At 37.5% G+C, this 15787-nt stretch overlaps 1 protein-coding gene across 3 annotated transcripts in view; it reads right to left on the reverse strand.

The window, feature by feature from the left end:
- LOC149317584 (CUB and sushi domain-containing protein 3) overlaps positions 1–15787 on the reverse strand; it is a 796080-nt gene that overhangs the window by 15309 nt on the left and 764984 nt on the right. For all 3 annotated transcript variants that reach the window (XM_089517858.1, XM_089517859.1, XM_089517857.1), the window contains 3 exons: positions 14748–14927; positions 11930–11995; positions 2408–2566 (listed from right to left, as the gene is read on the reverse strand). In XM_089517858.1, coding sequence (XP_089373984.1) covers positions 2408–2566; positions 11930–11995; positions 14748–14927 — 405 coding nt within the window. The remainder of the gene's footprint in view (positions 1–2407; positions 2567–11929; positions 11996–14747; positions 14928–15787) is intronic.

The following is a 15787-nucleotide window of genomic DNA, read 5'->3' on the forward strand; positions in this document are numbered from 1 at the left end:
GCTCCATGTCTGGGAGTTCAAAAGTGTGGTCTTAGAAGTATTTTTCATGGTCCTTCTTCGTTAGGATTCCTACAATAATTCTTGAGTATTGCTGAGTTGTTCTATCCCATCAGAGCAACTATGACACAATGGTGAAGCAACCATTAATTATCTAAGTTTGTAGGATTAAACCTTACATCTACACTGTGCTGTGATGGTTTAAAATATAACCATGTATAAGCCTGATCAGCTAACAGCTAGCACGCAACCAGCTGCTTCCAGATGTCTCCTTTCATTGGCCAAGAATTAGTAGGCTCAGGGAAATATTAAAAGCTGAAGTTATACTGACAGGCTTTAGCAGGATAAATGAATTATCTTTCCTGATAAATTCTTTCAATAATTTTTTCTGGCAAATTATGATAGAGCACTATTCTAGTATAGATGGCTGAAAGTAAATGATCTCTCATATGAAGTCAGTCATTGCTGCTCTCTGACAATTTACATTAATTATAGCCCTGTTCAGTCATTCTGCATACATAGATGCTGCTTGTGGTAAACAGGACATCAACAGACACTCATTGATCACATGTTCCTAAAGCTGGTGTGTGTGTGTGTGTGTGTGTGTGTGTGTGTATAAAGTGTTGCTCTGTGTATACTCCTCATGCATATCTCCATGTCAAGGGGCATCACTGTTGCCACTGAGGATATTTGGGACAGGCCTAACAATACAATCTTCCTTCCTTTCCCCACATAGCTTCTATGATTGAACAATGACTGAATGATCCATATCACTAATCCATAGATTATATTAACTGCTTCACTTGTATCATTTCTGTATTTATATATGCTTTCTATTGAAACAAAACAGAAATAAGTTTACAACATAATATCAATTATGGTATTACAATATTGGTAATTTTTATCAGCATGGAAATGATATGTATTTTGGAATGTCATTTACAATGCATTTTTAAATACACAGTTTAAACAATTTTATCATTACACAATGTCTTTCACTTGAAAATACTTCAGGTAGAGTTTAAGCATCCATATACTTTAATACAATTGGCCTTTACATTAATACAACCCCCCCCACCCCCCAATGGATAACAAAATCAGTGGATGCTCAAATCCTATTAAATTCAATGGTATAGTAAAATGGTGTCTCTTATAAAATGGCAAAATCAAGGTTTGCTTTTTTTGGGATTTATATAATTTTAAAAATGTTTTCAAGCCATGAATAGTTGAATCCACAGATAAATAGCTTTTGATGTCATAATTTACATCTTAATATCAAACTGAAGATTAGAATCATTTAAGGGATACTGCTGCTAAAGGCAGTTTTTTGTTTTTTCAATAGTGCATAAGAAATACTTAAGAAAACTCTTTACGGTTGCTGTAAGTCAGAAACACCTCAACTTATGAAAACATACACTCTCTCTCATACACACACACACATGAAGAAAGTACAAAGAAACAGGAACACAAAAACATAACAGAATCCTTCTGGATCAGTAGTCACCCCTGGATCACCTTGCCTCATATTAGCCAATCATGGCACACACCCACAGTTGTGCTGACACAGGCACATACATGCCACTGACTATTGGCTAATATGGGTGAGAGCTCCTGTGCTTTCCCATCTGCAGAGAAGGGAACCAAACTCCCATGGATGGGAAGGACCCACTGTAATCCAGTAGTTAAACAGGGAATTTGTGAAGAATGATTTTCCCTCTCTTCTTAATCTATGAAAACCAATTTTACTAGGTAATCCAACAGTTAGCCATTATGAAAGAGGGAGAGCATATAAAGCTTCCTGGAATTCCCTGTTTATTCATTATTGACACTCAAGATTGCACATGCCATGGTGGTTTTTCCTCTACTGAGTCTGTTTACAGCTCCCAAATAAATTTAACATTGATACAGCTTTCTGCAAATTATACATTTTAAATTGTTTTAAACTTTTTTCATTACCTTGAGAGCTCACAATATAGGTAGATACACACACACACACACACACACACACACTTTTGGATGGGATAGTAATTTTCTGATTGCTCTTAAATTTGCTTCAAATATGTTTGTTTGCTTGTTTGTTTGTTTTTACATCAACAGAATTTCAATCCCTTCTTAAGGCAGCAATTGTTAGTGATGCTACACATTTTCCAATGTGAAATATGAAAGCAAATGCTTAGCAGTCCTTTGGGAACAATGATGTTTAAATGTGCTGTGTTTTGGTTGCCAATGTATCTGTAGTTTCATTCTCTCCTCTTTTTTAGTGTAATAACCTGGAAACTTGCAAATATAATGTTTTGAAATGGATGCTATATTAAAACAGTTTGCAAAGCCATTGCTTCAAAACAAAAGTATACATTTCAAATCACAGGCATAGAATAAAATTAAATACATGGTGTTTTCATGGCCATACCTGAAAGTAATAGCTCCATATTGCTATTAGTAAGTGTTGCATTTACCCTTCCTGATGTTGCATTGAAATTAGTAACTGTCAAGGTCATAGGTTGCTTTTTCCCCTTGTAATTGTAGGAGCCTTTCCATATGTAATTCTGGGCAAAAACATCATCAGGAACTGGAGGGAAAAATAAAAATGTCAATATATTTTGTTAAACATGAATTACAATAACTCCATTTAAAATGAGAAGAGATGTTTATTATCTCTCCTCCTCATTTATTTTTCTTATTGATTATTTTATTTATGATCTCCACAGAATATTTTGTGCTTATGTGTGTGCAATAAATAGTCAGCCCTACTTAAAATACTTTAAAAAATAATAATTAAATAAGTTGTGGCTAACATGGCTCAGTTATTTCGATAGGTCTAACCTAGATGAGATATGTCCAGATAAGATATGTTGGACTTAATGCTGCATATGTGCCAAATGCACAGTCATTTTACTTGAGTGGTTTTCTGCAAGCTGCCTTAACTAATCCTGTCCTGACTGAAAACCGTAATATTTAAAAACATGCATATTTAAAATATTGAATACAAAAGACCAAGTCATAGTTTTTTTTTAAAAAACCACTGCATATAAACCAAGCATAAAACTGAGGTGCATTTCCATGTTCATTGCAAAAGCTTTCAATCACATGCTGATAACACTTTACACACGTAAGATATCCCTGCTTTTAGTCACTGAAATAGAAAATATGACCAAAACAACCATCTTTTATCCTGTATGCCAAACTTACTTCAAGCTGAATGTTTTCTTATTTTGAATTCCAATACAAACAGTGGATAATAACATTTGCAAAAGCTGTTAGAGAAATATTGAAAAACAGAATTCCTGACCTGTAAATTGTGTCCTTCAATTAGTTCTTTGAGCTTTCAAGTTAGGCTATAAGTTGAACCTTCAACATCTCCAGACCATGGGATGGCATTGCCACATTACTTTGTAGTTCTGTTTCTACTAATACAGCAGTGACCTCAGAGATGCTTAAGACAGTCTCCATGAGTAGACTGTACAGAGGGACACTTTAGAAACAGCAATTACAAGGAAACTTCCCTTTTATCTTTTCCTAGACACCGAGTGCTGTAATTAGCATTGTAGCAAAATCCACTGCTATGGCCTTTACGTTAATGAGTGTGTATAGTTTGAAGCTAAACCCTGATAAAACTGTGATTAGATGTGTAGTTCATTGGGACTGGAAATATGTAAGCAATTGGTCCTAAATGGAGAATAATACTCCCTGCTTGTAGAAATTGTATGAGGTATTCCTTGATCCAGCTTTGAAGCTGAGGTAGCCTATGGGAAAGCTTCAGTTAGTTTTCTAAGTGTAACAGTTCCTGGACACAGTTAGTCTGGATATGGTAACTGCCCTATGATGTATTCTTCATTTAAACAAGGAAACAGCTCAGTGGCCAAGTTCCTATATCAGGATTGAATAGTATATGTGCAACTTTGGTTTAGAAAGATTGTTGCTGTGTGCCTTCAAGTCATTTCCAACTTATGGCAACCCTAAGGGGAACCTATAATGGAGTTTTATTGGCATGTTTCTTCAGAGGGGTTTGCCATTGCCATCCTCTGAAGCTGAAAAGGTGTGACTTGCCCAGGGTCACCCAGTGCGTTCCATGGCCAAGTGGGGAATTAAACATATTCTCCAGAGACACAGTCAACCCACTACACTAAGGTGACGCTCAGGGCATAAATGAGTAAATACCTGAACACACAATTGAATACAGATATTAGTATGTGTACATCTGCATGTTGATACACATACACTCTATAGCAAATGCATATAGAATAATTTACTTCTGCCAATAATTTACTTTGAATTTAATGGAGATGTTCTTCATTAGGCAAAAAATGTACAATTGCTTTTGTAGACAAATGTATGTATGTGCAGGATCAACAAGATTCTGACCAAAATCTTCAGCTAGTGCAGAATAGGAGCAGCCAGAATGTTAAATGGTGTAATATTACATCATATCATAGTATGTCAATTATGAAGGGGCTGTACAGGTTGCCTACTGGCTTCCAATCCTAATTCAAAGTACTTTTATATCTTTTATGGATTACTCTAAAACCTCAAAACTTGAAGGAACACTTCTTCCTGTACAAACTCAGATCTACTGGCGGGGCCCTCTTCCATGTCTCACTAGCTTATAAGCAAAACATGAAAGTCCATTTGCCAAATGGATGGACAAAAGCACTGCTACCTCATCAGGGCCTTCCACAATTTAGACAACATGTGGGATGTAGAGAAACCATGAAGAATACAAGAAAACACTAATTCCTATAAATTCAACTATTCCGAATATAGAATTAGCAAATTAAAGTATGATTGTTACTTGCAACAAAGTCCTTTTTTGTACAGTACAACTGACATAATTATGACATTTCAAATACAATGTGCATGGCTACGAGATTCCTTTATAGGTACAACCAATGACTTTTAGTTACTTTAATAATGACCTATTAAATGACATTTTAAAAATATTTTTGACAGTATTTTTGCAGATTTTATTCCAATTTCTTATTATTTCTATTAAAAAAGATAATTAGAATGCAGCAAAAATGTAATGTACAGCCTGGACAAGTAAACTACATCAATCTATTACTTTTAATATATTACAATGAGTGACAGGGATCCGTGTGTGTGTGTGTGTGTGTGTGCACTCACTCTCACACACACACACACTTTACAAGTTGTGCACATAATTATGAAAATATATGGAAAGAGTTTCAAGGGAAATTTCCCCTGAGACACTGGAGCACTCCAATCTTATGAAGATTCCATCTGATATTTATAAGGCACAGAGATGGAAATATTTTCTATCAGTTCATGTAACCCTTTTAAAATTTCAAGCCGTAAGACTGATTAAACATTCTATAGAAATGTCAACATCTCTGTAGTCAACAAATTAAAAGGAAAATGTTTGGCTGATTCTAAAATAAATTAAAAATGTCTTCTCCAAACAAATAGCATAAGCTGCATTCATCCATCCATCCAGTAAAAATATAAAGCAGGGAACAGGCCTACTCAAGGTAAAATTAATGAGGGCATGAAAAAGGATATTCTCAACAATAAATAGCTGTACAGTTCTCACTAATTGTGAGAATTTTAAAGGACATTTTGAGAAGCAACAGAATTATTCCTTTTTTTCCTCTTCTGAAAAATTAGCTTGTGTGTAAAAGCCTTAATTACTAGATAAAGTGTGATCCCATGCTGATTGCTTCATCAATAGAAATATACATTTCTGTATCACAAACAAACCCTCCACAAGATTATATTGACCAAGTTTCCACACACACATTTTTGGAGGGTAAGTGAAGATGGTTAACTCAATATGCTTTATTTGCAATTTGCTGTATAGGCCAAAACACATCAGTGCTAGGTGATTATCTAGGATTCTGTATAAAACAAGTTAAATACTGTTTTTAATTCCAAAGAAGTCCAATCTATGATTGTTTTCCTGGAAGCAAATCTTGCTGAATTCAGTAGGGCATTAAACCAAGCAAACTGTTCTTAGGTGTGTAACCTTGCAGTATATAAAGTGTGTAAATTCTTCATGACAAATGAAAGGAGAGTTGTAAGCTTTATTCTTTAGGGTATATTCCAAACAAATGAAATAAATGATTCAATGTCTTCTTTTAGTGCCTTATAGGCATTTCTCATATTTTTACGCCAACCAAAGAATCTTTTTGGAATAAATGAATGTTAATCATTATAAATGGAGGTGCAGATTGATGAGCTAAGCTCTAACACAAAGGAAAATCAATGAAAAAAGTTTTACTCATTTCAATAACTTTGGAATTAGACTCTTAAATTTGAATTGTTGCCTACAGACTCACACATGGATTTGAGGGCAAAGATCTCAGGACTGTGAAGTATCAGAAATATGGGGAACAGACCGATACATATAGACATTTGATAAATAATAATGCAACGATCTTGCACTGCAAAGGAAGATATAGCACTTAGTTTTCAAGTATATACTTACATATTCTGCTGATTTCAGATCTAAAGTATCTAATCCATTTCTGACACAACTGTGCAACTGCACAATGGGCTTCTAAACACCATGTTCTATCGAACAACCACTGGTTACTATACATATTTGCATACTTTTAGTTTCCACCCAGAAGATATTTACAGTCAAGCCCTCTCATACTCAGACCACAAGACATAAGATATCATCACACAAACCCCATTCTCAACATGACCTTGTTAATGAAAGGGACCAGATACATACTGGCTCGGGAGTAGTACTTATCCCACATGGCTTCAGTTGTAGGATGGGGGCTATTGCTGCCATTGATAGTCCCACATTCTCTCTCCCAGACTGCTCAAGCCAAGCTCCCTGTTCTATTGCTCTACTCTGCATGTCTCATGTGATAACCTCCAGAGATTCAAAACCTTGAATTTACAACACTCATTTCTCAAACTACACAATCACCTAAGGAGGCGAAGAAACAAATTGACAAGACAAAATTAATATCCAGAAAGCATTTACAACAAGACAGACCAAAACCATGAAATGAAAGAATGCCTCCTAGTGGTCATCTACAGTCCTCAGATGAGATCACACAAACCCATCATCAATGAGCTGCAACCCATTGTGGAGAATAACATAGCCTTCTCACAAGCTCTGGGAGGCAGGCCTTTATTATCCTACAGACAGCCTCCAAATCTTAAACAACTACATTTGCAATAGGATACATAACATAAATTGTCATACAGGTATAAAACCCTGCTACAAACCCAGATGACAACTCTGTTCCCACATCTAATCTGGGAGCAGTATTACATGGGCCAATAACATCACTCACAACATTTATTTGCTCTTCCTCTAATATGATATATGCCAACCTATGCCAGCAGTTAAGTTGAAAACTACTTGAAGGGACACAACAGCAAACAACAGGAATCAGAAAAATATAAGAACATTCAGGGGAGGGTGAAAAAGGTGCATCTTGACCAAAATCTTGGCCAAAGCCCCAAGGAACCCCCTCCCCCAATCTCTGAATATTTCTGGAGGACTATCCCTGCCCGCTTCAATGCCATTGTTTTCTTGACCTCCTAACATAGCCAGGTAATGGCTGTGAGAGTGGAGTGGAGGGCATCTAAGCATTAGTGTGCTATGTTATGACAGCACACAATGATGCCGGCATCCCCAGAAACCTGCTGGGGTATTCTGAAGGTCCCAGAGGATGATGTCATTATCATGTGCTAATCAGAACATAAACAGATAATCCTCCATCCAGGAGGAGGTATATTTGCATGTCATCCCAAGTCCCCCATCAGGATTCCAGACAACTTGTTTTGATTTCATTGGTCTATACTTAATATTCAGCACATGGCCATGGGAGAACATTCTTTCCCTTCCTTATTTAACTCTCCACAGCTGCTGTAAACCTGCTTCCGAAGCTTCCCATGTGAGTTGCATTTTATTTATTTTGGGGGGAATAAAATGTATGTCAATTCAAATAGATACCCATACAAATAACAAAAACTCCACTTTACTTTATAATTCCCAGAGGGAGGCACTAAACATCTATGAGCATCCTCTTCAGAATTTTCTCCCCAAAATTTTTGCTCTCAAATACCAGAAAACATTGTCATGTTCTGTTTCTCATACATATACATACACAGGCAACTTGTGGCCATCACTTTCTTCAAGACATTGGGCACTCTTATTGAGACATATTAAAATACCACTCCTGAAACAATCAGAAAATTACCTCCTAACATATCTTTACAAGTAGCTGACCATTTGGGGGGGGGGGGCAATTAATATAAGGAGAAGTTAACCACCAATCTCCCTTTCTTCACCCTGAGTTCATTTGCTATATTCTCTGACCACTAATAATGCACATCGCTGCTCACTATCACATACAAGAATGGAGAGCTCAAAAGTGTTTTTACTGAAAGGTGAAATCAAAAGAGATTTTGTGCATTTTCAGATTTTTCCCCCCACCATTTTTTAGGATTTTTGCCATTCTGGAAAAATAACCAGTGCATTTCATCAAAATCTCCTAACATTCATTCAGCTGTGGTCCTGCAAATTCATGCCCGTGACCTCTTTGATTGAGTCTATCCATCTGGTGTATGGCTTTCCTCTCTTTCTGCTGTCCTCTACCTTTCCTGTCTTTTCTACTGAGTCTCAGGATGACAGCCTCCATTTTGTCATCTTGGCTTCCAGAGAAAGTGCACTCTTGATCTGCTCACAGACCCATTTGTTTGTCTTTTTGGCTATCCATGGTATCCTCAGCACTCTTCTTCAGTATCATATCTCAAATGAGTTTATTTTCTTTCTGTCCACCTTTTTTCACTGTCCTCTTCTCACATCCATACATGGCTTGGACAATCCTATACAGGGAGCCCTTGGTATCTGCTTGGGCTTGGTTAAAGGATCTCCCATGGATAACAAAATCCATCGAGTCTCATTAAATATAATGGCCTATTAAAATGGTGTCCCTTGTATAAAATGGCAAAAATCAAGGTTTGCCTATGGAAATATGTGTGTGTGTGTGTGTGTGTGTGTGTATTTTCAATCCATGGATGCTTGAATCCATGGACAAAAAATCTGTGGATAAGAAAGGCTAACTGTACTCAGTTGTATATTTTTACAATTTAGGATTTTAGCTAGTTCTTTCATAGCTGCCCTTCCCATTCATAAACGTCTTCTGATTTCTTGGCTGCAGCCTCTGTTCTGTTCAATGTTTGATTCAAGGTATGGAAAGACTTTAACTATTTCAATTTCTTCATTATCTAGGTTGAATTTATGTATTTCCTGCATGGTCAGGATATTTGTTTTCTTTATATTCAGCAGTAATCCTGCCCTTGCACTTTCTTCCTTGACTTTCCTTAGTAATTGTTCCATGTCTATTATGTTTTCTGTTATACAAACATAATTCACTTCTTGACCAAATAAAATGTTAATAGAACTGGTAGCAATAAGCAAAACACCCAAATTAATGGGGAGAAGAGAAAGTGTAAAAGTCAAACTTAACAATTAGCAGTGCCAAACATCCACACTTTCTGGCTCTGTTTTTGTGCTCCTGACTTCCTTTATTTCTATATTTAATGTCTACTTGCCTCCTGTGCAAGTAGAAAGATGGACTATAAATTAAATATAAATAAATAAATAAATTATGTGGAATTTTGGCACTTGGGGCAAAAATGCCAACTAAATGACTGGTTAATACATTATACTTTCTAAGTCTGTCATTTATCTACTTGAACAGTTGGCAGTGGCAGCTGTACACTCAAAAGTATAACTACACAAAATAAGACCAACAAGCCCTTCTTGGTAATGTTGAAATAAGGAGCATGACCCCACCAATGTGGCTTGCATGTTTATTCAGAAATAAATTATGTTACAGGTCGAGCCTCCCTTATTTGAAATGCTTGGGACTAGAAATATTTTGGATTCCAGCTTTTTTTTAAAAAAAAAAAATATTTATTTATTTATTTTGGATTTTGCTTATCCATACATAATGAGATATCTTGGAGATGGGACCCAAGTCTAAAGACAAAGGCGGGATACAAACCGCCATAAAGTACGCGCTCCGCGCGTACTAGGGTTAGGAAGGGCCGTATTAGGGTTAGGAAGGTTCTTACCTTCCTGACAGCCCTTCCTCCCAGTACGCGCGGAGCGCGTACTTTTTTGCGGTGCCCATCCACATGGGCGCCGCCATGTTGACGTACTGGACGCTGTGCGTCCAGACGTGTCGCGGCGGAAGTGACGTCGCGAGGACGCACTCCACCCCTCGCAGCGCCACTTCCGCGTTCCAAAAAGGAGCGGCATTTCGCCGCTCCTTTTTTGCTGCGCAGGGAAGCCTCGCGGTCTGGCAGCTGGGGCTTCCCTACGCAGCGAATGGCGGCGGCGGGAAAACGGCCCCTTGAGGGCCGTTTGTATCCCGCCAAAATTTATGTTTAATACACCTTATACACATAACCTGAAGGTAATTTTATTTCAGAATTCTGGATAAGGGAGAGTCAACTGTATGTTCTCCAGGACAAACTCCAGTTTAATTGTAGGTGAACTCCAATGTAAATGTAGATTTCAGACAGGAATGCATAGGGATTTTGAATTCTGTCAAAAGCAGTTCTTGATCTGATTTGTACCTTCCAGACTAAACTGCAGCTATCCAACAGTTGTAGTTCCTGAAAATGTAAAAACAGTGTATGTGTGTGTGTTTAAAAAAATGCAAAATATGATTAAAATTCATATATTTTGAGAAAATACATTTGGAAATGCATTTTTTTCCTGTGAAAATTCATTCAAAAATTATGAATACTCAGTACTTGGACCAAAAATGACAAATCATTACATTATAATTACAAAGTATAAGTTCATTTCTGTGATATTATTTTTACAATCACAGATTTTCACAGAAACAGAATGGAACATAAGTCCTCATGAAAATAATATAGATTGATGTCCCCATCCCCCATTGTAGCTATGCCACAGAAAATATTGCCTATGTCAGAATGAATCTGTACAACTGTTTTCCTCAGTGCCCAAGGATATGATGCTTCCCTTTTCAGCATGTTGGAAAACAATTCACGTTTCAGTATATGTATTTTAAATCTGAGAAAAAAACATACTAGTCATGCTCATATTCTTCCAACCACGCATAACAATTTATAACCATCCACATGAATCAGCCACTTCAGTGGAGATCAAGTACGTATCACAATAGGTATTCAAAGTTATAGCCAGATACAGATCTGCACCTACACAACTTCATACTTATAAGCTCACTGCAGCAAACAGATCTCCCTTACTGGATCAAGAATGAATTGTGAAGCAATCCTATGATCATCCTTATCAAATCATGTTCTGGCAAATGCTTTCTTCTTCTATCTCTTTGTGGTTGAAACTTTTTAAAAGTTAAAAAAGTAGCTTTACAAAGCTGCATGATGATTTTATAATCCATGTACAGCATACATTACACTTAAGTTTTACTATATCCAGCAACCATATATATTGTTCTAGAAATGGGCAGAAAGACACATATGGATAATTTTTGAAAGAGGGGAAGAAAATTCATTTCTTAATTGCCTTAAACAGTGCTTGTGTTTGCAAACATATAACATAAGAATAAATATGACAATAGTTACTAAAGAGACTAAAAAAAAAAGGATGGGGGGACCCAAATAGACATATCTGAATTTAGGTCTGTGAAGATGACCCATGAGAAGCTTGGATCAAATGGGCCCTCAGGGCAGTCCAGCAAAAGTCCAGTAAAACTTGGTAATTACCATTTTCATGAAGACATGCACAAAATTATTCCCACACTACACAGTTCCTTTTCTACAATGTATTTCTTATTTTTTCTTCCTTAGCTCACTCGGGAAAGATTAAATATTCTGTGAGACCTGCCTCTGCAACTTATACAAGGCTGCAATGCAAATATTTAAACAATATTTTGAATCTATCTGCTTAGATTATTTTTAAAAAAATAAAAATAAAGACACTCACCATTCAATTTAGGACTTGGTGTTCCTAAAGCTGGCCTCGGGTCTTTCACCAATATTTTGGAACCAGCTATTGAAATGAATAATAAAATGTCACCATATACTGTATTACTATACTACTAAAATCAACAATGACATTTTCATTTATATATAATATATATATATATATATATATATATATATATGAGATAGAAACCAAATTTAACTGAAATTGGTTTCTACAAACATTCAGGCCAATGTTCATGCCCCATATCAGAAGAAAATGGTTGGTCAAAATCAAGGATCTTTAGACCATAAAGAACCCCTATACAAACAGGGGTTCTTTGAGGACATTAATGAGACCTTGTTTCATCATAATGCCCACCTCATGTAAAGGTTACATCATAATTCCTCTAGGAAACCCCTTCCTACACCAGCATCACTAGGACTGTGGAAGAGCTATATTGAAATGCAGAGTTAACATCAGCAAAAATGAGATCTCCAGCACAGCTTATACACAAGTAGACCATCTTTACTAGTCCAGTCCAGTTGACCCACACATGGGGAAAAGAAAGTCTTGTTGTGTTTGATGAGTTTAGTCCCAGGTAAACACAACTAAAAGTTACAAATAACATAAATAGCATATAATAGGCTACATATTAAAATAATACGTACAATATTCATGAAGTACTGTAGGCACGTGAATTATGTTGTCAGTTCAGCTCTCCTACCCTCTCTTTATGTGTGTTTCCTTATACCTGCTGCATTGGGACTTTTTTTCCCTACTGGTTATTGACATGATTTTTTCACTCATATATTTTGATGTTACTGATTACACACATGCAAGCTTTTTGAACACATAACTAATTCTTCTGATTTATCACGTGTTCCATGGCTGGACAATGGTTGAACAAATCTTGTCATGTTACAGCCCAAGATTACAAGCCTAGAAACATCCCTTTGTACCTGTGAAAGTGATCTTATGGCAACTGCAAAGCATCTGAATAGGAGCCTATGTGTTAGCAAATATCAAAGCATGAACAGCTTCTGAAAATGCCACTAGTTCTATTCTTCTACAATTCAAAGCCACACTATTTCCTATATAGTGGGGCACATACGTTTCAGGAATGAAATGAATCTATAATATCAAAAAGAAGTTCATGTACTGAAGGCACAGCAACTTTACAGCTGCCACATGTATCCTTATTAATGTGATGTCTTTTGAAACCAGGAGCACTATGAGACAGATGAAAGCACTATAATTCTTTATTTTAAAATCACCAAAGCAGTCATTTTTTCTGTAAAAAACTGTTTTCATCAGGAACAAGAGAAACAGGAGGGCACGCTGCTTTTTCTTATAACAACCTTTCTGTCTGAAAGTAAAAGCCTTCTTCAGAGGTCAGGATATATCAATGAACTTTTTAAAAAAAAAACCTCTGCTAGTTTGTTCTAGAGCACAGATTTTTAAAAATGTAGGCTCCTTCAAATTGTCTTACAGTACTTATTGATAGGCATATTATTCTCTATTTTCCTATTAATTTATTTTACTTTAACCTGCATTTTTGACAGCTAGAAAATAGCGATGTACAAAAAAACGGGGGGAAATTCCATGTTTTATTCATTTTCCTTCAATTGGATAGAATTAAGGTGGCCCCATTTGCACTGTGCAACATTGCTGGGGTGCGCACATTTGCTGCCCCCCATGAGGAGAGACCAGTAAATCTCAGTAAATCCTGGCATGCCAGGATACAGAGCATGGGATGCTGCCAGAACACTTAAAATATTCATATCACTCCCTCCTCTGCCTCTTAGTCTTCTGTAGTTTACCCAGCTTCCCATCTCTGAAACAGCACAAGCTTGCCAGTTCCTTTGAGGCTGGGAAGGATTCCTCTCCCCTTTTCATGGTTTGTTTGTTTGTTTTGCCTACTTTTCACTGTTGAATGAGGACTTGGGAGAATAGGCCTTTGACAATGTCTTAAATAGGTGGTCACTTGGCAGGTACTGCGGGGGGTGGGGAGTAGGAGTTGGTGAGCACTTATGTCAGCTTTATGGTGAATGAGAGGACTCTGGAGCTGCCCAATCATGTCATGAGACCTAGGGTGGGGGAGGAATTGGACTGTCCTTAGGGCCAGCTGGGGAGCAACTCATCTTCTGGGTTCTCCTTAGGGCCAATGTGTCTTGCCCAGGGGAAGCTGGAGAGGAGGTCTGGGGGAGACCGTCTGCCTCAGCTGTTCCTGCACTAGGTTTCCCTCTCCCTTTTGCACATCTCAGGGATAAAATCTAAACAAGTGATTACTTAAATAAAGTTGACCATATTTCAACTCAAGCTTTGCTGTGTGGTCTTATTATTTCATGGGTTGATCATCAGAAGATCTCATGGGTGACATTCTTATACTTAACTGGGTTATGGGGTAGCTAAGGGGTATGACCTTAGCATAAGTCCTCTTGTTAGTCCTAACTATTGTAGACCACCTAAACCATGGGCTTTGCTTATGTGCATATTAACATTTCAACAGGGTATTCAGTGGGTCCACTCTGGTTTGGATGTAGAATTCAAATCCTTTTCTTCCATTTTACAATTGTCTCTATCACAGTTTGCATTTCCCTGTTTCCTATAAACTATATAATGTTGTGATTCCCTAGTGTCAATGCATAATGTGACATCAGCACTCTCCGTGTGTTCCTACACAAAATAATTGGCTTGCAAGGGTGGGATGATACATTGTACATATCTCATGCTTCATTGTACTAGGAGAGAAGAGAGAGAAAGAGATGGGAGTCCCACATCTTTTATAATATCTGCTTTTGCCCCATGGAGGCAAGCAGGTGATGTGAGAAATTACCTTCACATACAGGAACTTTTCCTGTCCAAGTGCCGTCAGATCTACAGACTCTGTGTTCTGAGCCTCCTGCCAGGAAGAATCCTGGTTGGCAGGTGTATATCAGAGTATAACCAAGGGAGGGAAGATCCATTCCAGCAACATTTGTATGAGCTGGGGATTCTGGTTGTTTACAACTGTGAGCTAAAAAGAAAGCCATAATTTATTTTGTATGTGACAAATCATGCAGACGACTATATTAAAATTAAAATACAACCATCACCCAATATAGAAGAAGAGTTAGGAGGGTCCATAATAAAACCCAGAACCCCAGCCCAACACCCACTCCAGCCCTCAGCTCTCCTGAATAGAACCAAATCAGACTCCCCTACCCTTCTAAAAACAGCACCTGAGGGTCTGACACAAAAGAATGAAACAGAAACTGTACAGAGTGGGTTTAATGGTGAAAATGTGATAAAAGAGCAAAAGTGAACTTGACAGACTAGTCTGTCCCAAGAAGTGTGTGTGTGTGTGTGTGTGTGTGTGTGTGTGTGTGTGTATGTGTTGGTATCTTCTAGTTTGTTGCTTTTTACCATAAGCCCTTATGAAAAACAACTTTATTTTGAGACATTTTGCAAAGGATAAATGACAACAGAAGTGTAAGGCATATCTGCCCACTTTAATTTGTATACAGAACATACTTTCTCCTCTCCTTCCCCTAAAACCATGGAGGGGAGGGTTCAGGGACGTAGCCAGGGCGGGGGCTGTGGGGTCTGGACCCCCCTTCCGTTAGATACAATGAATGGTGTGTGCCGCTGCGCCCAAGCCCCATTATAATGGTGGGATTTAGTCTGGACCCCCCCCCCCATCTCAAAATCCTGGCTCCTGGAGGATTGAATAATGGCTCCCCAAAGACAATGAAATAGTTGTCCCAATTCCACACTTGTCAATGGGGAATTTTATTGAGGGGATAGATAGATAGATTTTCTAGCTATATACAAAGAAAACTTTGTGCAAAGCATTCAAAGAAAGCTATTGGTAATACCCCCAGTGTCATTAAGTGA

Source organism: Sceloporus occidentalis, unplaced genomic scaffold, assembly GCF_023333645.1.
Source record: "Sceloporus occidentalis isolate IW3139 unplaced genomic scaffold, rSceOcc1.0.p SCAF_3, whole genome shotgun sequence".
Lineage (NCBI taxonomy): Eukaryota > Metazoa > Chordata > Lepidosauria > Squamata > Phrynosomatidae > Sceloporus > Sceloporus occidentalis.